Here is a 22,761-nt window from a genome sequence, read left to right as displayed (position 1 = left end):
ATTTTTTGAGAAAAATTTGATTTTTGAATCAATCAACTCTCTTCTCTCTCTCATTTCCCTCTCCCCTCCCCTGTTCCTGCCCGACCGAGCAGAGCCGACGGCCGCGCACCGTTTCCCGGCCACGCGCCGCTCCCTCGCCGCGCCCCCAGTCCGCTCCACCCTCGGCTTCTCCCGTAGCTTCTCGTCCTCGCCATGCGTCGCAATCCACGGCGCGCTCGCCGAGGATGGCCGCCGAACCGCCACGGCGACGCCGTGACGACCCGGTCGACCACACCTCGCCCTGACTCGCCCAGACCCTCCCCTCTATGCTCAGAGACGTCTATGAACTTCTCTTCGTCGCTCCTGAGCCCGTGAGCCGAGTTCCGCGTGCCCCTTTGCTGAGAACGGCCAGCGCCGCCACCATTAGCGCCACCCCTCTCTAGGTCGCCGCGGAGCTCACCCTTCCGCCCTTCCTCGCGCTCAACAGATCCCCTAGATAGCTCAACCTCGCCGCCCAGAACCTCCTACACCCGGCCACCCCCTCCTTTCCCCGCCGGGAACACCGCCGCCGCGGACCAGTCCGCCGCCGGCCGCCCCTCTCCGCGGCGAGGCCACCACAACCCACGTCTGCGAGCTCCAAGCCCCTCCAAAGGTAGCTCGTGTTCCCCTCTCTCTTTTCCCCTACGAATCCCCCGCCGCCGACGACCCTGTGCGCAGGAAATGGCGCCGCCCTTGCTCCTCTGTTTTGCGGCCAGGGGTCTCCCCTGAGAAGAAGCCAAAGGTCCAGGGGGCCAAGTGCAAAAACGCCATGAACTCAAAAACAACAAACTTTGAAAATGCCTAGAAATTCGTAGAAAAATCATAAAAATGCAAATCCAAATGTTCTGGAATCCTTGAAGCAAGATCTACAACTTTCATTACATGCACATATTTATTTTCTGTCTGTATTTTAATCTAGTAAAAAGATTAGATTTTATAGACTATAATTATTCTAAAGGTTCTACTTAGAATCTATAGGTGATTTTTGGTTGGTAGCTAAATCATGCCATGCTTAGTGTTGTGTAAAAATTTGAGCACAAGTTGACACCTATAGCTAGATGAAACCCTAGTTTTGGCTAGATCTAGTAGAGTAGCTTACTTTTTATTTCTGGATGTTCTGTTATAGGTATGTGTATTAAACTTTTTTTGTGTACTTATAATACTAGATTATCACCAGTGTCCAAGTTTCATTAATTTTAGATTTGTGTAGCTATTTATTTTATTTAATCGTTGTTTAGTAGGCTTTAATTATGATAAATAGTTTCTGTTCATGGTAAATCATGAAAATATTTCTGAGTGTTCTTTTTGAATAGTTTAGTTTGTTTGTGAAGTTTGAGCCTCAATTCAATATTAGAACAGGAGCTAAAAATGAATCTTGTAAATATGATGTTTGTTTTGTTTATTTTCTCAGAATTAATTGTATGTAGATAAAATCATGAAAAAATCACAGTAGCTAATTCATCCCTTTTTAGACCTACTTTTAAAGTTTGAGATTGTTTTATACTCCAGTCTAACCTGTATAATTCAATCTTATTCTAGGAGTTGTCTGATTACATGAATTGTTCTGGTTAATTGGCTACAGGTTTTGGGATGAATTTTGCAGGATAGCTATTTCTGTTTACCTTCTGTTGGATGTAATTTTTGTTGAATTTACTACTGTATGTGTGCTGAGTTGTTGATTTATTAACCAACCATGATTTAGTTGCTATAGGAAACTACTCCCACTTGTTTAGGAAGTTAGTATAGCTTTCTTGTGCTGTTAATCTTGATGTCTTGTGTAGTTAGATATGTTGAGTTACTACTCTATAAACAATTGCCCAGTAAATTATGATTGGAAGTGTTTCACTCTTTAACTTTGGTTTTTGTTTGAATTACTACTTTATAGTGAAGCAAGTTATAAATTGTTATCATCACAACAAACTCACCCATGTGCATCTCATATAGATAATACCACTCTCGCTGACGGAACATACGAGCTGGTGCCCGGGTCCGAGAGTGAGCAGCGTGAAGCTCAGGTGAATCTAACTGAAGTTACTGAAGACCCGAACCCGATTTCGGAAGAGCCCAGATCCAGTTACGCCCAGGAAGGCAAGCCCCAGAGCATGTCCCTCTATTTTAAATTATGCAACTTATTATTGTTCCTATCTACTTGTGCATTTAAGTTACAGGAGTTGACTGGAACTTTAGTTGCATGATCCTAGGTACCTATGTTTGAACACTAGTATGTGTAGGTCGCTAGTTGGCTATGCTAATGGTTCGATAGAAGCCGAGTGATTTCCGGTCACTCGCGAGAATTATAGGAGTTGTATGTTTACTACATACTGTAACCATAAGGCTCACGGGCGGGGCTGTGGTACTTGTGATGCCCCGTCTGTTTAGTGAAAATGGTTAAGGCCGCAGTGTGTGGTAGTGGTGGTTAAGCGTTTGAACGTACTAATCACATGCCGAGAATATGGTAATCGGTAAGCTTAAGTACTGGATTGAACCGCAGCCGGAATATACTCCCCACCGTCTTGAACTCGTTCACATCTAGCTAATGGTGAGTACAGAGTCGTCGAACTGCTGTACTTGAGGGCGGTGGGCCTGTTCCGTGAAGCGGGAATTGAAGGGAAAAGTTGCACGTGTGACTCTGTGAGTATCCACGTGACGTGTGTTTAGGTCTGCCTGGCCAGGTTAACAAATTCGATTCGAATCGTCCGTTTCTCACCGGTTATTGAGACTGCTTAACCCTTCTGTCACATAGAGTAAGAAGTGAAAGATGAGGATGATGAATATGATTGATTGGATGATAAAAGATAATTGTTTTCACCATGTATGCTATTGGATAGATGCTCACCTAGAATGGTTAATTGAACTATAACCTGAAAACACTAACCTGCAAGTAAGGATCTACTCTTTACTGCTTTTAGGGCAAAACAACCCCTCAAGCCAAAAGCCTGGCATGTCTAGTTAAAGGACTAAGTATATCCTAGTCGGGTAAGCCTTGCTGAGTATTAGTATACTCAGCCTTGCTTGTGGTTTAATTTTGTTTTAGGAGATACTTTGGAGGACATGTTTGCCAGTCTGACCTGGCCTTGCACTCTCCCGCCTGGTTGGTCCGTGGAGTGGGATCCGTCCCCGGCCACCGATAACAAGAACGAGTGATGTCATGAATCGGGCTTCATCGTGACACCAATATCGTCGTTAGTTCTCGTGCTTACTTTCCGCTAAAATAAAGGACTCTGGTGAACTTCTTTTATGTTTGTTGTACAAAGCACTTTGTTAAATGTTGAACTTGGTTTGTATTACTGCAGATTGTTAAACTCTATGTGTTGTAATTTTTGGTGTGGTGTTGTAATCTCTGGACTCGCCTTCGCGTGAGTTATGCTGCTTTGTTCGATCCAGGGTTAAGTGGTTTTATCGGGAATTTACCCGACAGACCTCCAATGTGCTCCGTCTATTGTGCGAATTAAACTTATTTGACTTTGCAACGATGGTTAGCGCACTTAAGCCGGTTTATGTCGGGCGGTTCTGCCACAACGGGGTGCTTTAATGGCGTCCGCCGCGTTTGCTTGTCGTGGAGCGGCGTGCGGCGACGAGGGCGACAAGACCGCTCGGCTGTGCCGAGCACTGTGGCACGTGGCGCGTGGGGGGGAGCCGGGCGTTGTGCTTGGCGCGAGCGGCGAGGCGTGTGCGGGCGGCGTCGCGGCTCGGCAAGCGTGCGCGTGTGCCGCGGCGCGGGCAGCGGCGTTGGCAGTGGCTTGGCAGCGGCTTGGCAGCGGGCGTCGTGGCGGGCGGCGCGACGAGCGGAGCAGAGGAGGGAGAAGGAGAAGGAAGGGAGAGGGAGGGAAAAAGAAAAGAGAGAAAAGAAAAGAGAAAAAGGGAGAAGGAAAAAAGAAATGGATAAAAAGAGAAGAGGAAATGGGAAAAGGGAGAGAAAAAGGAGGGGGCGAGTGCGCGCCGGCGGCAACCGCGGCCGCGGTCAGCCACGCGCGGCGTCGGTCACGTGTGCGCGGGCCAGGGGAGGTGGGGCACGCGCGGTGCTTGCGGCCAAGCAGCGCTCGGGTGCACGCGGCAGGGAGGAGGGGGAGGAAAGGGAGAGAGAGAAAGAGAAGAGAGATTCGCGGCGACGATCGCGACAGGCGGTCATGAAAAAGAGAGGAGGGTTCGGTCGGCGTTTGAAATCGGATGACAGGACGGCGGAAAAACTGGGAGGGAATTAGGGTTTAGGGGTAACTGAGCTCAACGATAAAAAAGAGTTTTGAAAAATATTTTTAGCGTGTGATTTATTTGGTGCATTTTTCGGACCGTTACACAGAGGCACGAAATATTCTAAAGTAAGGGACACCACATGGATGTACCTTACCTCTATTATAACTACTCGTATAACAGTAGGACTAGTTGATATACAAGAAAACACCTGACTACGTTGGAGTAGGACTCTAGTAGTACTTGGCTAGGACTTTTTATGTAACCCTATTCCCCCAGACTATATAGAACACCTAAAACAATACAAACCACAACATAGGACGTAGAGTATTACGCTCCGGCCCGAACCTATCTAAGTCTTTGTGTTTCTTGCACCATCGCATTCTGATCTCGGCGAATCCCTGCGTACAATCTCAATCTCCTCGGGATATACCTCGAGAGCTTTGCTGTTAAATACCGACACAAGGGGCATATGGGATTGGACAATTTTACAATTAACCACTCACCTCACACTTTTACAAATCCCATTCTCCTCTCCTGTGCACCCCATTGGATGTTGATCTGATGGCACAGATTAAAGTTTGCAGAGTTTGCATGAAAGGATTGGTTTGCATTTGATATGTCCCCATCAAATTAAATATGTCGTTTAGACTAATTTCAATGTATAGTTCTATTTTACTATTTCCAAAACTATAAGCTTGGTAACTGAATCAGATAAGTGTTATGAGGATGAAAGTTGTCTCAAATTTCATAAAACTCCTCCTCTCTTTTCGTAATGGCTTTGTCATATCAGCAAAATTGTGATTATCAAAAGAAAATTATAAATTTTCACTGAGACTGTGTGCGTCTTCTTATCTATCGTCAATGTTGTTACCATGAAGTTGTCGGAGGTTCTCCAGCTAAACATTGAGCTTGAGCTCAATCAATACAGTTACTGCGAAGTTGCCGGCCGTTCTCCGGTTAAGGCCTTCGTGAAATTTTTTAAGTTTTGATACTTTAACACTTCCGTTGTTATTTAGCAATTAATATTCAATCATAAACCAATTAAATTTAAATAATTTATCTCATCATTTACAGTTAAACTATGTAATTAGTTATTTTTGCCAACTATATTTAATGATCCTTACATATATATATTTAATGCTCCTTACATATATTCGAAAATTCATTGTGATTGGTACTGTTGAAAAAAATTTGGAACTAAACATGGCTTAAACATCTCGAGCTCGAGCTCAGAAGGACCTCGGCTCGGAATCCTCTAAGCTTTAGGTGGCAGGCTCGCTCGAGCTCGGCTCATTGAGCCGCTCATCGGGCCAGCCGCTCAGGCGCCTGAAGCAAGTTCATCTCCTCCCTTGCTCTTCCTTTCCCTTGTCTCGGTCTCGGACTCCTCGACTCCTCCCTTTGCTCTTCCTTCCCTGGGCGGCGGCGCCACCTGTCCTGTCTTCGCCCAGCCCTTTGCCGGCGACGAGCGCATCCTCCAGGTATGCCGGCCCCTTCTGTTTCCTTGTGCTGCGCCAGACGGAGCACCCCAAACCCTAACAAAACTATTTGTATTGCCATTTGTATTCGGATCTGAATCCAGTTACATTATATTACCTACTAACTTCGATTTTGTTTGCAAAAATTATCGGGTGTACACCCATATCCTATGTTGGGTCCGCCCATGTTTTCCATAGGATGGAATCCTTGTGGAAGCTGACCTACTTGCTTGAGCCTGCATCACTTGCTCTCATCGCCACAGCCATTTCGGTGGCCTATGCATCAGCATCGCGTGCTCTGGACTATGGCAAGGAGATGGAGAGGAACTTGGATTTTTCAGAGGCTTCCATTACATTGGATCGGTCGCAGGCTCTAATGATCCCCCTTGCAAGCTCATGCAGTCTGTTGCTGATGTTCTACTTGTTCTCATCTGTCTCACATCTCGTGACTGCTTTTACCACTGTGGCCTCAGCAATGGCACTCTTCTTTTGCCTGTCTCCGTACATTACCTACCTCAAGACGCAGTTCAATCTAATGGATCCATTCATGTCCAGGTGTTGTTCAAAGTCGTTTACCCGGTTGCAAGGTTTGCTGATGCTCTTCTGCATAACCACAGTGTTAGCCTGGCTGGTTTCAGGGCATTGGTTGCTAAATAACCTTCTGGGGATTTCCATATGTATAGCATTTGTCAGCCATGTGAGGCTTCCCAACATAAAGATTTGTGCATTGCTTCTGGTATGCTTGTTTGTGTACGATATTTTCTGGGTCTTCTTCTCAGAGAGGTTCTTTGGAGCAAATGTTATGGTCTCTGTTGCCACTCAGAAGGCATCTAATCCTGTTCGTACAGTAGCAAACAAGCTTAGTCTGCCTGGGTTGCAGTTAATTACAAAGAAACTGGAGCTTCCAGTCAAGCTTGTTTTTCCAAGAAATTTGTTGGGTGGGATTGTTCCAGGAACCAGTCCTGGTGATTACATGATGCTTGGCCTTGGAGACATGGTAAGTTATTTATATCTCGATTTCCCAGTTAGTTCTGTGATTTAACTTTCATCTTCAAGCCCATCATAGGATAAGTAGCTTTGATGATTTTGCTATCAGTATTCATTACATCAAAACTTATGCTGACCTACACAGTATCTGTCTTGCTTATGTGTATGTTACATTCCAGAATAAGTTAATCACCAAAATATGTGGCGATTGGTAACTTAGTATAAAATGTTTATGCTCGATGAAAATCACATAACATGTAAAGAAGATATGGCAAGAACTTGTGAGTGTTATCACTTAAGGCAATAGAAATGCTACAACTTGTTCATTATCCTCTTTCTCAATTAGGTTATCATGGCACAAAGCTACACACACTCCTCGATCAGCTTGTTAAAAAAAATGAATTTTGGTGTACATGGATGTAGTGTACTGCCGTGCAAATTCTGTAGCTAATTTCCACCCTACATATTTGCTTGTTCTGTTCTAAAGTTTTCATTTCAGACTTAAGAGATAGAAGCAGGTCGGGTAACAGGTGCCATATTGTAATTAGCTAAAACATGTCTGTTCTAGTTTTGAGGCCTAAAAATTTGGAATGGCTCTTATAGCTACTTTCATGTAGTTTCATGATTGTTTAGTTGGCGAGACAGTTTGATTGCTCTGGCACTGTTAACCAATTATTTGTGTATTCAGTATTCACCTTGAACAATTCTTCAGATAAAGCAGCATGATTACTAGTCTTTCTCATGCCTCGAATTATCCCCTATCCATATTCATGATGATCTGGATTTAATCATTTGTGTGTGTGTGTTTGCTGTGACATCTGTAGGCTATTCCAGGGATGCTTCTAGCCCTTGTACTCTTCTTTGACAACCGGAAGCACAAAGATGCGAATATTCCATCAGACGTGTCTCCCTCAAAGCGGCGAAACTATGTGTGGCATGCCCTAACAGGGTATGGTGTAGGGTTGGTAGCTGCATTAGCTGCTGGGATATTGTCTCAATCTCCCCAGCCTGCCTTACTCTACCTGGTAAGTGTTGCCTGGTTAAACAGTCAGGTGTGAGAAATCATTACCATTTTTTGTTCTGTTGAATTCTGCTTCTCTGACTTGGTCATGCCCATCACATAGCATTGAGTCATGGCCTTACAAGCTACAGCACCACGCTTATAACACACTTGATGTAGTTTCTGACAGAGTTTTTGGCTTTCAGGTGCCATCGACACTGGGGCCTGTCATGTACTTGTCATGGTTAAGGAACGAGCTGTGGGAGCTGTGGGAAGGATCTGGGCCGATTCTAAACGAGAAAGCTCGTTTGTTGGAGGTCTAAGATCCAAGAGGACCATAAATCATCGGCGCCCACCATGATGTAATCTAATTTGACATCACTTCAGCTCCTCATACAGAGGAGAGTATTTATAAGCTAGAATTGTCTAGTAATGTAAGTTTGTACGCTACTGTTTTCCTTGCAAGAGGAAGCATATATGTATCACCTAACTGCTTGTAATAGAAAAGTTCAATGCATTTCAGCTTATACCCTTGTATATGCCCTTGAGCGACTGCTTGAATGGTGTGAGGTAGCGCCGTGGCTGTTGCCATCAGTAATGAAGTGTCACTCATATTTTGCAAGATGGTTTTGATATGATATGATGCTCGTTTTTTTTTTTGCCACTTGGTTGTTGGTACACTAGTTATAAACCAGTCGCTAGTCAGAAGTGGTGTTTGGTAGAATTAATTAGAAAAAAAAGCAATGGTGGGTTTTTCACAGCATTTGCTGAAGAGTAGATGGTGGTAAGCATTCGCAGACTCCACTGGAGAAATGTGGAGCATGACTCAGCAACCGTTTGCCTTTACAAGATTATGAGGCCATTACATGCTCATCGTTTCACACTGCAACGCCTCAGAAGATTCATGTACAGCCATGGCCAGCGGAGTGACAACCAGCGGCAAAATTGTGACTTGGTCGACCTGCAAGCAAGATAGATAGTGTAGTTCAGGTATAACTGGAACAGAAGCAGATTGATTCTACTAGATATTAATTTTCTGAGCCTTGATGAAACTGAAGAACATTATTGGCCGTTAGGTGACTGGAGGGGATGACCAGCAATAATCTTGGTCTAGCTGGAGAACTAGGGTCTGTGACCTGGGACAAGTTTGAATTTGATGGAGCAGATTTCCTCGGAAACAAGTTTGAATTGCTACCCAAACACCACAAGAAGTTGAACCGACAAGCTGTTGCAGTGCGCTTTGCTTTGATACGCATGCTCATTTTCCTGAGGAGTGGGTACCACTACTTAATACTAAGACAGAAAGGAGCTGTGTCCATTCCCAAATAAACGGAGAATAGGATGCTTCTGGGACTTTGGGTTACAATCGTGATCTTTTACAGGCAAGAGAAGCAAGCTACTTGTGATTGATGAAGCATCTACGATGCAGCCAGCAGATCAAGACGGCTGGCTGCATTACATTACAGAGAAGGAAGAGGAGCAGCGTGTTGGGGTCAATGGCAGCCTTGCAGGGTGTGCTCTGTGTCCACTGTAATTGTAGGACGCCTCCACTGTCGATGGAGGTGCCGGAGGCCCAGACCACCCCTCTGGAAGACGAACGAAGCAGAGATTTTCATGCATTCGCACCTGATCCCTCATCTGCAGATGCCGTTCCCAGTGCTGCAGAACAGAAAACACACAGCATCAGCAGCAGATGGAGACATCGATTCTCCATCAACGAACATCATTTGTTGGCAATTAAAGCATACTGCTCAACCAGCAATATACTAATATGATATGGGATGGTGTTGTCACTCAAATGATGGAAGAAGCATTGAGCAATGGGTCTGGTCTGTACCTGGAGTGTAGAAGCTCACGTAGGGAACAACATTGTAGAATCCAGGGCCGTCTCCCACCTTGTTGATCCGGCCAGATTTCCGATCCACGGAGAAGAAGCCATCCACCGTCCCCACCAAGATGATGCCCAGGCCATGGGCAAATCCGAGCAAATCGATGACGGGGAGCAGCGTCCTGAGGTCAATCACTCTGCCTCGTGTCCATTCCATGGCAGTGGCACCTCCGCTAGACGACCAGAGGCAGAGCCTGTGGCCCTCCATCCTCGCGAACCCCAGGCCGCCGTCCTCCGTCGTGGTCAGCGCGATGCGCTGGTTATGGGACGCCTCCGGCAGGTGCACTACGGACATGGCGCGCGTGCCGAGGTCGTACCTGAGCACCCTGCTCCTCCTCTGGCAGACGAAGTAGAGCGCATCCCCGACGAGGGCGCCGCGCACCGCGTCGACGTGGTCGCCGCCGCCGCCCGGGTGCTGCTGAGGAGCGTAGGCCGGCTCGCCCCACGCGGAGGGCTCCGGCGACGAGTAGACGCAGGCGAAGGTCCCCTCGGCGTCCGTGCCCACCAGGACGACGCGGAAGGGCCCGTCGTCCGGGTCGTCCTCGCAGAGCAGCGAGGCGTTCCAGCTCCGCGGGCGCCGCGGCAGCACGGGGGCGGGCAGGTCGATGTGGCCGCGGTCGCCGGCGGCGAGCGGGTCCCATACGGCGAGGCGGATCGCCGCATGCTCGGCAGCCGCGGCGTAGGCGGCGCGGCGGAGGAGGACGCGGCCGGCGCGGGCGTCGAGCGCGTGCCAGCCGCGGCGGGCGGCGATGGGCGGGCACGAGGCCGCGGTGCGGACGAAGCGGGCGGAGCAGGCGTCGTCGGCGCCGGCGCAGGACACGTCGTTGCTGAGGAAGCCCAGCATCGGGGCGGGGCGGCGGTGGAGGCCGCGGAAGCGGCGGCGGAAGGCGGGGCCCGCGACGAGGCGGCACCAGCGCTTGCAGACGAACGCGGCGCGGACCAGGCGCGCGGGGTCGTCCGGCGGGGAGCGGAGGAGGATCTCCTCCACGAGCTCGTCCGCTAGCGCCGGCGGAGCGCGTGGCGGCGGCGGCGGCGGCTCCATGGTTGACTTGGTGTGCTGGTGAGTGCCGGGTGTAACGTCCTGCCTCCCCGAGCTCGGGCCGTAACAACCCTCACTAATGCATATTTGATTGCTTCGCACTGAATTGGACGCCGAAGCTGGGCCGGGCTTATTGGTGGATCGGAGCTAGTAGATGATAATTGCACAAAAGATCGATCAGTAACAGTAATGTCTCCCGAATAGACCAGCTAGTTGTTGGTGCAGACTGCAGACTGCAGGTGAGGACATTTCTTCAACCGTTCCTTTTGCTTTACTACTACTGCATTCTTCATGCTGATGGAGTTCCTTTCTATGATCACCACCGATTGGCCTTTTGTCAGAATCGAAAACAGAGGTGAAACCTGAATCCGAGAATGTACGCTAACCATCTAATGACTAAGAATGAGGTCTTCACCTGTGTTTAATTTGTAACTCATCTTTAACTTGTCGACTGTTTTAATTAATTAATCATCAACATAGGAATACAATTTCAGCTTTTCCCCGGAAAAATAAAGGGAGAAGAGAATGCTTCAGTTTCAGCGAATGACTGCGTACAAGAGGTGCTCCCAATGCAATTTTAGATGTTTGTAGTACAGTAGCTCAACCTAATGCTTCTTCGTTTAGGCACTTTACCCAGCCATCTTGAATATTTATATATGTAGTGATGATGTTTTTTTTTCGCGACCGTGCCTGAGCACGTTTTTCATTAAGAGGAGAGAAGAAAAAGTTACAAGAGGCCGAGCTCCAGAGCAAAGGAGCCGACCACAGAGTTCAGATTAGGCGATTACATTATTGTAGAGGTGCGACCTAGCAGCGTTAAGGAACTAGCAAGAGCTAAATCTAAATGTCTGTAACCCGCACGGGACCAAGCTGTTATCTCCTCTATAACAAGATACACGACCTCTTCAATTGTTCGGGTCCGATGATCAAAAGTTCTGTGATTCCTCTCCTTCCAAATCAACCAGCAAATGAGAACAACGAGAGAGTCAAAGCCGCGCCTATAGGTCTTAGGAATTTGTTTCCGGGCCTTGGTCCACCAAGTTGTGAAAAAATCAGTTGGTACATGAAGCAGCATCGTATCCCAACCGACCTTGCGCAGGACCTTGAACCAGACTCCCCGCGAGAATGGACATGCAACCAAAAGATGATCAATAGTTTCCGACGATTGGGCACATAACGCACAGGAGTCATCGTCCTACAGACCATGTCGTTTACGCCGAGCTGCAGTCCAGCATCTCTCGTGTAGCACCAGCCAGATGAAGAATTTGCATTTGGCCGGTGCACGGGTTTTGCGAAGTAGTTTTGCCCCCTCAATTGGGTGCTGTCCAATGAAGTAGGCCGAGTAAGCAGAAGCGGTGGAGAAAATCTTATCTGGCTGATTCTCTAGCAGCTGTACTTCCCGCGTTCGGTCCCAAATCTGCAAGTATTCCAAAAGAACTTGCACGGTCAGTCCCCCAGCGATATCACTAATCCATTGATCACCCTGCAACGCTTGAGCGACGGTTCGCTGCCTTTTGACCCGGGCACCAACAGCATTACAAAGGCAAGGCGCCAGGTCTAGCAAAGATTGCCCCTGGAGCCAACGGTCTGTCCAAAACAGTGCCTTGCACCCATCTCCAAGTTCAATGTAAATCGAGGCTTGAAACATGCTTTCGACAACGCGCTCCTCCTCAGCCGGGAGCTGCAACCACAACCTGTGCTCCTCGGTACGCTTCAACCAGAGCCACCTCATGCGCAGTGCATAACCAAACCGAGTCAAATCAACAATTCCAAGCTCACCAATCTCGGCCGGCATGCATACCCGAGGCCATGCAAGCAAGCAGTGGCCCCTTCTCGCCTCCTTGGCCCCAACAACAACATAGCTTTTTTTTCCAAGCAAGTTGGGTAGGCTAGAGATGAAACCCGAAAGAAATAAGTTCAAGGTTCAGGCACATTGATAGCTAGTCTCCAAGCGCTCCTATCCAAAGCTATCTCTCTAGAGATATTCCAATTCTTAAGGTCTCTCTTAACCGACTCATCCCACGTCATCCCACGTCAGTTTAGGTGTCAAAGAAAATTTCTCCTATAGGTGTCAATACATTTGATCACCCAAGGGGAGAGGTTTACTGCAAGGGCTATGTGTGTTGGTATGGCCGCAGTGGCGGAGCATCCGGTAGGGCAAGATATGGCAGTAGCCATACCTCAAATTTTGCTATGTGTATACATGTTTAACTTTGAGTTGAATTATTTAGAGAAGATTTTAACTCTTTTAGACATTAGAACAAGTATTGTACTGAATCCGCCATACCTCCATTTTGATCCATCCTCCGCTACTGTGTGGCCGAGAGCGTGCTCTTGATCAAAACAGTTCGTCCAGCCTTATTTAAAAGCCCTGCTTTCCAAGCCGAGAGCCTGTTAGCAACCTTATCGACCAACGGTTGTAGATCACTCTTGGACAGCTTCTTGAGACCCAGTGGTATGCCCCAGGTAACGGATGGGGAAAGGATCAATTTTTGCGGGGAAGTTGGTGAGAAGGGTCACCGTGGTCTCCAAATCACACTGAATCGGGGAGATCATACATTTTGAGATGTTAGTCTTGAGCCCCGAAGCTCCCGCAAAAATTTCTAAAATTTTTGACAGGAGCAAGACGTCTTGCTGTTCCGGAGCGAGGAAAACCACCACATCATCAGCATACATGAAAGCCCTTTCCTTGACCTTAGGATGTAGCACACGTAGAAGACCCTTGTCATCAGCCAATTTGAGTAGAGCATTTAATCCTTCCATGACGATCACAAAAAGGAGTGGTGAAAGAGGGTCCCCTTGACGCAGACCCCTAGCATAGCAAATCCTTCTGCCCAACGCCCCATTAAGGATTACTTTTGTGCTTGCAGATGACAGCAAGAGGGAAATCCAGTCTAACCACCGCCTTGAGAAACCAAGGTGCTGTAACAAACTGAGAAAAAACGGCCAATTCACTGTGTCAAAGGCCTTTGCAATGTCCACCTTGATTAGGGCACATGGAATCTTGGCCCGATGCAACAATCTGGATGTTAAGTGAACAGCCCTATAGTTTTCATGTATAAGTCTTGTCTGAATGAACGCACTCTGATTATGTCGGACAATGTTCTGCATGTCGGGTGCCAGCCGACGTGCAAGTACTTTAGTGAACAACTTGGCAAAACTATGTATCAGACTAATTGGCCGGTAGTCACGTATGGCAGACGGGTCTTGTTTCTTTCTTAGCAGAACCATATAAGCCTGATTAACCAGATAAAAGCTACGGCCATCCAGCGACCACAAAGCTGGGAAAGCTCTGAAAATGTCTCCCTTAATTATCGACCAAGCTGTTTTGTAAAAAAGGCCTGTGAATCCGTCCGGCTCCGGCGCCTTGTCCGACGGCATGTCAGCTATGGCCTGCCAAATCTCATCTTCACCAAAACAATGATCAAGGTTTGCATCTTCTAAAGGGCTCAGGTTTAGCTGCTCCAGGTTCAAATGACAGAGTTGTTCACATCTGGTTCCAAGAATGGTGTTGAAATGATTGAAAATAGCATCAGCCATCTCCTCATCTTTTACAAGCACAGTATCATCAAGGCATAACTTACTGATGTGATTTTTCCGACTTCTATGGCATGCCTGCAAGTGGAAAAACCTTGTATTGGCATCCCCTTCAGCCAAGTAAGCTGCCGAACCATGGTCCTTTGCAAGGATGCCAATCCCAAGGAACATAGCTTGGCCTTCCTACGAAGGGCCAACTCATGCGGTGCAAGGGACCTGCTATCCTGCGCCGAATCCAAACGAAACACAATTTCCTTTGCTATCGCCAACTGAAGACGAACCGACCCAATATTCTTGGCACTCCAACTCTTAAGAGCCTTGGCGGTGTTTCGCAACTTAAAATCTAAGCATCTGAAAGCGTCAATGTCCGTGTTCGACCATGGTAACGGCGCATTCCAAGCCTCCTCTACCACCTGAAGATAACCATCACACTTGACCCAGTAATTCTCAAAACGAAACCGCTTGAGATGAGGCAAGGAGCAGTCTGTCCTCAGCAAAAGCGGTGTATGGTCCGGGCATTCCGAAGCCAGGGCCGAGAGGTTGTGGTCCGGGAAGTCGGACACCCAATCCTCGGAAACAAACACGCGGTCGAGCCGCACGAGCGTCGGGCATTCGCGCTCGTTGGACCAAGTGTATCGTCGTCCCTTGAGGTGCAGCTCTTGAAGCTCCATGTCGTCCAGGAATTGCCGGAAGGTGCGCATCAAACGCCGGTTCAGTCTGCCGTTATTTTTGTCTTCGGCTTGGTAAATGAGGTTAAAGTCACCCCAAATAAGCCACGTGCCCGGGCAGGTTGCACGTATCTCTCTAAGCTCATCAAGGAAAAGACTTTTCTCATTTTCCGTTTGTGGGCCATATACACAAGTGCACCACCACGTTTCATTACTTAATTTGCAGCAACGTGACCTTAGCAGTTAAGCTATACGACCGAATTAAGGGGCAAGTTACCGACCATGTGTCTCGCCTCCAAGCAAGGAGGATTCCTCCGCACGAGTTTGCTAGCTTATTGATGAATTTGCTAGCTTATTGATACTAGTCATGATCTGAGTTTCAAATTCATTTTGCAGATAAGGAAGGGCATGGAATCGTTGGCGCTCTTCCCCAAACCAGACAGGAGCGGTCACCAGGCTCAACAAGCTGAAACTAATTCGAAGCCAGATGGTAGTATGTAGTTAAATAAAGTAGTAGTAATTAAGTAGGAGCTATCATGTAGTACTACTAAGTAGGACTAGTTCTTGTGCAAGCTGGATCAGTTTGTTCCCCCTTGTTTCCATCATTTCCATGTTCATGCATGTATCCCTATGCTATATATCGTCAACAGTACGTTTCAGTAATAACTTGTGCCTGCTACATTATTCGAGGCTTTGTTCGGCTGGCTATTGCTGGTTACTGGTGCTGATTTGCTGTGAGAGAAAAATAATGCTGGTTGGCTAGTGGCTGGTGTTGATTTACTGTAAGAGAAAAATACTGCTGGTGGCTGATAGCTGATGCTGATTTGGTGTGAGAGAAAATAAAGCACGTTTCTAGCTAGCTAGGGCATAGGAGAGGAACCCAAGAACCGAAACGTGATGAGGCAGGCTGGCCTGGATCTTTTTTGTTTGCACATCTACTATCTGCTCGATCATGAGGAGAATCAAAGTGCAGAGAACCAACTGCAAATCGCTTTATTTCAAAGGCAGCATGTACTATTAGAGATATAGTCTTGTAACCTTTATAACACGGCTGTGATCATATAGATTTGGCTGTTGTTGTACATTGTAAGAACCGCCCAATTTAACACTGCTTTAAGCAAACCGCCGGTCATCAACCATTAATTAGAGCTATCATAACTCCATCGACCGACATGATATTCACCTAAAATGACATCAAATCCGGCAGTCTCGGTACGTGCTTGCCACATGCCCAGGATTGAGCGCACATACCGTTTACAAGGGTATATCACCAAAAGATCATAGAGAGTAATTTTAAACATAAAGGAGTACAATAATTAAATTATTACAAGTTCGACATAGGAGGGTCCAAATCTGAAAATAAAAGGTTCAACATTCTAATTCAAGTTTGGTTCAAATGAAAGAGACATGAATGATAAAGTTTAGTGTTTGTCATAGTCTCCCAAGAACCCATCTCGCAGCGGAAACGATAAACTTGTAACAACTTGTCGCACAATCTTGAGTATCCTTTTCTCATGCACCTTCCCCACATGTATCTTCCCCTACATAGTTGCATGCACATCTTTCTATTAGAAAAGACCCGAAAACGATGCACAATTAAGATGGTTAGGTTCACTCTCAACCCAGAATGATATATATTTGAGGACAAATTTTAAACCTTAAAATGACATACATTTCAGGACGGAGGGAGTATATATACTACATAATGGCACCGTACCTAGGGGTGGTAATGGGTCATGGTCCTAGTGGCATCTTCACAGTCCAACAAGGCCCTTAAATTATTTAGTTCAAAATTGTATAAGATTAGAGCGAAGCCCTTTTAGGGCCTGTCCCTTACATTTTCTAGTTCAAAATGTTGGGCCCTTTACCACCCCTAACCGTACCACCTGCACGTATAAGTAATACGTGCTTTATTATTATATATTTCAGGTAGCTACTAGCAGGCACAGGTAAATCCGTAAATATATAGTGGCAATAAGGAGGGGAAGAAGCTATAGGCAGGCAAATTGTTGGGATGGATCATGCTTGGTCTTGGTCGAGAAGAGCCGGCGCGAGGCCGCCGGGGCGGTGGTTCTGGAGCAGGGCCTGGAGATCGTGGCCCTTGCCCTCCAGCTTGTCCCGCAAGAAGGCCACCATGAGTCCCCCCATGATGTTCCTGCAGAGCTCCCTGCTGGCGTGGTCATCCTTCCCCGGGCACCAGCGTAGCGGGAATGGGGGCTCGTCGTCGTCCAGCATGTCCACGTGCCCGCAATCCCTGACGACGAAGTGGTATCCTCCTGTACGTACGTGTCACTTGTCATGCATTGTGACCACTCATTGATCCGATTCCTAGGACGATCCGATCCAACGAGCATTGTCTAGATCTGTGTGCTAAGAGATCGATCGATGGATGCATGCATGAGGAACCCAACCGTGAATAACGAAGCACACCAAGGATCCACAAGAGACGACACGCTCGCGTCTGTCTGCTAGCTTTGTTTCGCTATTGGATTGTTCAGTCTTGCTTGGAAGCATGCAGGCAGGCACCGATCCGGCCAATTGAATACTACCAATAGGAGATGTACCTACATTTTGACGAGACACGCGTCGGCTCAAGATCCGTCGCGCCATCATGCAAACGAGAAACACGCGTAAGTCACTCTGTTCTGCTGGCTGCTTCTCTGTCATGGAAAGGGAAGCATCTGTGTAAAATAGATAATGTTTTTTTCCAGGTTCGTTAAGTAGTACTAAATGAGAAGAATAAACACCACAAACAGTTCAGAAAGTTTTTTCTTCGATAAATAATGCTATGCACAGTGCGTCTGATGCCTCCGGACAGACGATTTTTTCAAAATAAAAATGTTATTTTAGTGAAAATATTTTGTAGAAACAAATATCGAAAAACATAATTACGACAATATATAGCAGCCCGTCGGGCGGACGCATGGCGTGACGTGCTCCACGTATTTTTACATCTACTCCCTCCATCCCAAAAAAAATACAACTCTAGTTTCCCGGCTTGATAAGTCAAACAATTTCAAATTTGATAAATAAAACACTACCATTTGTGGCTCGAAACAGACTATATATAAAAATATATTACAAGACTTGTTATTTTAGGGATGGAGGGAATATATCATTTTCCATTCAATTCTCTCACCAGATCTCTCATTCTCCTCCACCGCTTCTTCTCCACTTTTTTCCATGAGCTAGGACTGTCCCACACTCCCACATTTGCATTGTAGTCATTTCTAACTTTCCATAAATACCACAATCTGGTGAGAATCTGAAAAATTATTACTCAAGATAGTCGATATAGTGTCGTATATATTGTCTCCACTCCACAAGAAGGCAGTAAATCTGTTCTCAAAGGAGGGTTAGAAGAGAACCAAACATCTCTAGCGAAAGTAGATAAAAAAAGAGATAAAAATCAGTTTCAGTTAAGCTACAAGTTTTATTTGCAAGAAGCATCAATCTAAGTACCGAAACAGGAAGATATAGCCTCCCAGCAAAGGTCTCGATGCAAGGAGGGAGAGATACCGGCTATCACATTAACTGTATATATACCAAAAAACGGTGTCAACGGATATATGTTTGCAAGTTCATGTTAGAAGAGCCAAAGCTTGAAAAGAATCCCTGATTGTACCATTTAGAAATTCCTCTTCAGATTCCAGACCCCGTCTTTGGGTTTCCAAGATGGCAAGATGTGAAGCGGTGGATAGATATGATATATATAGAGGAAAGCTAAATCTCACTCGAGTGATTTGGATGCTCTCCTCACTCGATTTTTTTCCCCATCTACACCTTCTTCTCCAACTCCGGCGAGGTTAGTGTTCGGGTTCGGGTTCCGGGTTGCTGGGCGGCGGCGGCGGCGGCGGCGGGGGGGGGGGGGGGGGGCTGGTCACCACCGGCCTTAGGAGGGCCGGCGGTGGTGGTGGGCGCGGGGGCCGGCCCGGGCGACGGAGGAAGGCGGTTGGGCGGGGCCAGGGCGGGGCGTCGGCGGCGTGAGGCGGAGGCGCGAGGTGGTGGCGGGCCGAGTCGGCGCGGCGGCCAGCGCGGGCGCGCTAGGGCTGCGCGCGCCGGCGCCGGGGGGTGGCGGCGGGGCTGGGCGGCGGGGTGGGCGGCGGGTGGCATGGAAGGGGACAAGCTGGAGGTAGAAGATGAAAGGAGGTAAAAGATGAAGGAGAGCTCTTGGATATTAATTCATTGGTCCAAAAAATTGAGTGAGAAGAGGGGATACTTGAGGGATAGATACTTGTAACTTGAGGGTTGTTTCTGCAATGTAAACGAAATATCTCCAAAGCCCCCTGTAATCACCTCCCGATTACCGCGCGCCCCCCTAGTTCCCTCTCCCTCTCGCTCTCCCCGCGCCGCCGCCGCCGCCCAGTCCCACCTCTCCGTGCCCAGGATGTGGGGAAGCACCGACGGCGGCACTCCGGAGGTCACCCTCGAGACCTCCATGGGCGCCATCACAGTCGAGGTACCATCCTTCTCTTCTACTTCTCGATTCATGCTGATGCTTCCTTGTTTACTGAATCTCGATACCCTACTCGATCCCTAGATGTACTACAAGCACGCGCCCAAGACCTGCCGGAACTTCGTCGAGCTCGCGCGCCGCGGCTACTACGACAACGTCATCTTCCACCGCATCATCAAGGTTTCCCCTTTTTATCCCCCCCCCCCCCCCCTTTCTTTCTTTCGCTCTTGAGATCCTCTTGCTTGCGTGATCTCATCCGAATCCGAATCCGATACGGTTTGCTTAATGAGTGGATGCTGTTCTTATACCTGTTTAGGATTTCATTGTGCAAGGTGGGGATCCTACGGGAACCGGCAGAGGTGGTGAGTCCATCTACGGGTGAGCAATCTGTACACTTCCCCTGTTTTGGTGGATTACAGTGTTTCTTTAGTCCAGCGAATGCTAGCTTGCAGCAGCAATACATGTGTGTAAAGATTAGTGCTGTAAAGATTCGCTACTCTTTTTGTACCCTGTATTTGGTGGAGTTTAAATAATGTGTAGTGCTGTAAAGATTCACTACTCTTTTCGTACAACATAACATTTCTGTGGCCATGTTACCACTGATTTTAGCCCGCTAGTTATGTGTGCTATCCTTCAATTGCAATGTGCCAATGTCACTCTAGTCGAAGCAAATGCTAGCTTACAGCAGTAAGACATGTATGCTCTGTATTTGGTGGAGCGTTAGCATACATTATGCTGGGAAACATTAGCTACTCTATTTCTTGGGGAAACGCTATTTAGGCAGCCTGTAAATCTAGGGCCATCTGTAAGATGAAATTGTGTGTGCCACTTTTGTTCTTTAGTTGTCGAACTCTTGATCATCCTGTCTAAGATTGGTGTGCTTGCTGCTGTTTCTTTCTTTAATTGTAGAGCAAAGTTTGAGGATGAGATAAAGTCAGAGTTGAAGCACACTGGGGCTGGAATTCTGTCCATGGCGAACGCTGGTCCAAATACAAATGGGAGCCAGTTCTTCATAACTCTCGCGCCTTGTCAGTCACTTGATGGTAAGGCTAGGAACTTTGGTACCACCATTCGCATCTACGCGTTTTGCTTATCTGCCTTATTTGAACTGTGCTGGCCTTTTTTCACTTGCGAGCTTGAAAACATTGCAATTCTGTATTTCAATATTCAACTTGAGGAGGTTTTGCATCTTAGAATGTGGAGTGTCAAAAATTGCTCACGTCTGGATTTCACGTGATAGATATATAGCACTTGCGTTGATTTTTTTTTCTTAATCTCACTGTTTGCTTGCAGTTTCATACAATTAACATGATGCTGTAATTTTACAGGAAAGCATACAATATTCGGGAGGGTATGCAGAGGAATAGAAATTGTTAAGCGCCTTGGAAGTGTGCAGACTGACAAAAATGATAGGTAATACTTGCATCTGATTTCTCCTCAAGAAAGTATTTTAGTGTACTGCATTGCCGCATTGGCATTACAGCGTGTAGTGTGCACGAAGAGGTTCTGTACATGTGTTAATTTTGTGTCTTTAGAATGGAAATGGCACGTCACACAGTTGCTTCCTTACTAAAGAAGAAGAAATGCATGTGTATTATGAAGTTAACATTATTATCGGATACTTGATGTACATAGTAGGTAAAACCCTATATACTCATGCATTCACTTGTCAGGAACTCTTATTTCTCCATTCAATCTAGCAGTGAAACTTGTGTATCCTGCTGTTTTGCTCCCTGTTTGTTTATCCTTGGCTGAGTTTTCTTACCTTTGTTGGTTTCAGGCCCATCCATGAAGTGAAAGTCCTTCGAGCCATCATTAAAGATTGAATCATCACGTGCAGTTCTAGTTTGGCGAGGCGAAATGTGTTTGTGTTAGCTTAGGTTTAATGGTCCTGCAAGCGGTGCCACTCTGGAAAAGATTGAGAAGCTGCATGGTTCCCGGCTTGTACGACGGCCAAGTGACGAATCTCATCTGCCTGACCTGAAAAGCTACCTTATCAGTAGATGATTATGTTGCGGGCACATTGTATTAGCATGGAGTTAAAGCGGCGACATACATGACTTCCTGATCTCTACTATGCTGTGTTGTGTTGTGTTTGTCTCACGAATATCAATAATATTGCCTACTAGAATATGCGGTTTTCTTTTTTTTTAAAAAAAAAAGTTGCTGACTGAGAAAGGTGGTCATTATGCGAATTTGATAGGGGTCAAGTTTGATCCAAAGTTGGTAGGAATTTACTTACTATTACAACTATTCAGGATTGGTGAAACAGTAACCCTGGGAAGTTACTCTTAATAAAGTGATTTGGGAATTGGTCACTTAATTGAGCCGGATGCCCGGGTGCTGGTCTTGGCCATTTCAGAGGAGGGAACCGGACTACTCGGCTGCAGGTGTTGTACATCCTCCAAGAGATCAAACACCAGATATATAGCGCCAAATTTCCTTGGCCGGTCGACGGCGTCGGGGACCACCTCGCCGCCGTCCGTCCCTGCACTGCACCAAATTAAAACCGGCCGGCACGACGTCCTCCGGATCGGAGCCACTGGCAGCATCTATCACCACCCGGCCGTCCTGCTCGGCGGACTCCACAGCGTCCGATATGATCCTCCGGCACCACCTGGCCCGTGGACTCCACAGCCGCCGGCACAGCGTCCACCAGCGCCTGCTATCGCCGCCGTCCCGCCCACTCATCCATTTAGGTCAGAATATAATGGATCCAGAGCTTGGTTCACGAATATAAATGATTAGCATAATGCCCGTGTGTTGCTACGGGTAATATAATAGATTTACGTAGTATCATAATTTGCTTTATTCAATTTGTTGACATTATAATTAATAGGTAATCATATTCGTGTACTACTCGGACAAAGTTAAAATAAGTATCGGATATGTATAACCCTTATGTACCATGAAGCAGACCACCTACGCATGGCCCAATTTGGCCCATAGAGCAGACAACCTACGAACGGCATCCATCGGCAGCTCACAACTGTCATGTCCCCCCTCCCCTCAAAAAAAAAAAACTGTCATGATCCCGTCGCCTCATCCTCTCCCCCACCGCTCGTCTCTCTCGCCGAGACCAGTGCCACATCTCGTCTCTCTCTCCCCCGATGCCGGTCGCCGAGCCGAGGCTGCGCAACAAGTGTGTCCGCGCCGCCGCCACGCGCTTCCCACACGCGGACACGCCGACGCATCTTCGCTCTTCCTCTCCCCAGTCCCAACGCCAAGCGCCGATGCCGTGCGTCTCGTCCTCTCTCTCCCAGTCGCCGGAGGCCGGACCGCCGGACGTCAATGCCCCGGGCCGCGTTTCGATGCCACGCTCCGCACGCCCGTTGCCGCCTCCGATCAGATGACGGCTGCGGGATCCGCCGTTGACGCCCCAACGCCGAGCCAGCCTCTTGGCGCGGCAAACCGAAGAAGAAGAGGAGCACCGAGCGGATGCGCACGCGTTCAGGCCCACACGTCATTGATAGGTGACGGACCAAAATCAACAATAATACCG

General features: G+C 47.4%; 3 protein-coding genes and 1 long non-coding RNA gene across 4 annotated transcripts; 2 read left to right on the top strand and 2 right to left on the bottom strand.

Moving 5' to 3' along the window:
* Positions 1 to 5,513: 5,513 nt before the first annotated feature.
* On the top strand, positions 5,514 to 8,208 carry LOC120713099 (signal peptide peptidase-like 1). Its single transcript, XM_039999085.1, has 4 exons — positions 5,514 to 5,687; positions 5,883 to 6,681; positions 7,496 to 7,696; positions 7,878 to 8,208. Exons 2-4 carry the CDS (start codon positions 5,884 to 5,886, stop codon positions 7,992 to 7,994), a joined length of 1,116 nt encoding a protein of 371 aa, XP_039855019.1. The 5' UTR covers positions 5,514 to 5,687; position 5,883; the 3' UTR covers positions 7,995 to 8,208.
* On the bottom strand, positions 8,119 to 10,680 carry LOC120713098. Its single transcript, XM_039999084.1, has 3 exons — positions 9,509 to 10,680; positions 9,298 to 9,330; positions 8,119 to 8,632 (listed from the first exon to the last, which is right to left on the bottom strand). The coding sequence occupies exons 1-3, from the start codon at positions 10,599 to 10,601 to the stop codon at positions 8,574 to 8,576; spliced, it is 1,185 nt and encodes a 394-aa protein (XP_039855018.1). The 5' UTR covers positions 10,602 to 10,680; the 3' UTR covers positions 8,119 to 8,573.
* Positions 10,681 to 19,088: 8,408 nt separating this feature from the next.
* Positions 19,089 to 21,405, top strand: LOC120713096 (peptidyl-prolyl cis-trans isomerase CYP18-2-like). The gene is made up of 6 exons (XM_039999082.1): positions 19,089 to 19,262; positions 19,344 to 19,439; positions 19,576 to 19,637; positions 20,169 to 20,302; positions 20,588 to 20,672; positions 21,040 to 21,405. The coding sequence occupies exons 1-6, from the start codon at positions 19,191 to 19,193 to the stop codon at positions 21,083 to 21,085; spliced, it is 495 nt and encodes a 164-aa protein (XP_039855016.1). The 5' UTR covers positions 19,089 to 19,190; the 3' UTR covers positions 21,086 to 21,405.
* A 40-nt stretch (positions 21,406 to 21,445) lies between these two features.
* Positions 21,446 to 22,126, bottom strand: LOC120713097. The gene is made up of 2 exons (XR_005691194.1): positions 21,822 to 22,126; positions 21,446 to 21,747 (listed from the first exon to the last, which is right to left on the bottom strand). It is a non-coding gene; the product is annotated as an uncharacterized LOC120713097 (long non-coding RNA).
* Between the last annotated feature and the right edge of the window lie 635 nt (positions 22,127 to 22,761).

Source organism: Panicum virgatum, chromosome 6K, assembly GCF_016808335.1.
Source record: "Panicum virgatum strain AP13 chromosome 6K, P.virgatum_v5, whole genome shotgun sequence".
Classification (NCBI taxonomy): Eukaryota; Viridiplantae; Streptophyta; class Magnoliopsida; order Poales; family Poaceae; genus Panicum; species Panicum virgatum.
This window is presented reverse-complemented; position numbering and strand designations above follow the sequence as displayed.

What these genes read in the sequence shown, in the direction of transcription:
- LOC120713099 (XM_039999085.1), top strand. Translation starts at nt 5,884, where the DNA reads ATGGAATCCTTGTGGAAGCTGACCTACTTGCTTGAGCCTGCATCACTT. An exon ending in TGCTTGGCCTTGGAGACATG is followed by an intron (nt 6,682 to 7,495) that starts GTAAGTTATTTA and finishes TGACATCTGTAG; the next exon opens with GCTATTCCAGGGATGCTTCT. An exon ending in AGCCTGCCTTACTCTACCTG is followed by an intron (nt 7,697 to 7,877) that starts GTAAGTGTTGCC and finishes TTTGGCTTTCAG; the next exon opens with GTGCCATCGACACTGGGGCC.
- LOC120713098 (XM_039999084.1), bottom strand. Translation starts at nt 10,601, where the DNA reads ATGGAGCCGCCGCCGCCGCCGCCACGCGCTCCGCCGGCGCTAGCGGAC. An exon ending in CGTGAGCTTCTACACTCCAG is followed by an intron (nt 9,331 to 9,508) that starts GTACAGACCAGA and finishes TCTGTTCTGCAG; the next exon opens with CACTGGGAACGGCATCTGCA. An exon ending in ATCTGCAGATGAGGGATCAG is followed by an intron (nt 8,633 to 9,297) that starts GTGCGAATGCAT and finishes TCTTGCTTGCAG; the next exon opens with GTCGACCAAGTCACAATTTT.
- LOC120713096 (XM_039999082.1), top strand. Translation starts at nt 19,191, where the DNA reads ATGTGGGGAAGCACCGACGGCGGCACTCCGGAGGTCACCCTCGAGACC. An exon ending in GGTGGTGAGTCCATCTACGG is followed by an intron (nt 19,638 to 20,168) that starts GTGAGCAATCTG and finishes CTTTAATTGTAG; the next exon opens with AGCAAAGTTTGAGGATGAGA. An exon ending in GCCTTGTCAGTCACTTGATG is followed by an intron (nt 20,303 to 20,587) that starts GTAAGGCTAGGA and finishes GTAATTTTACAG; the next exon opens with GAAAGCATACAATATTCGGG.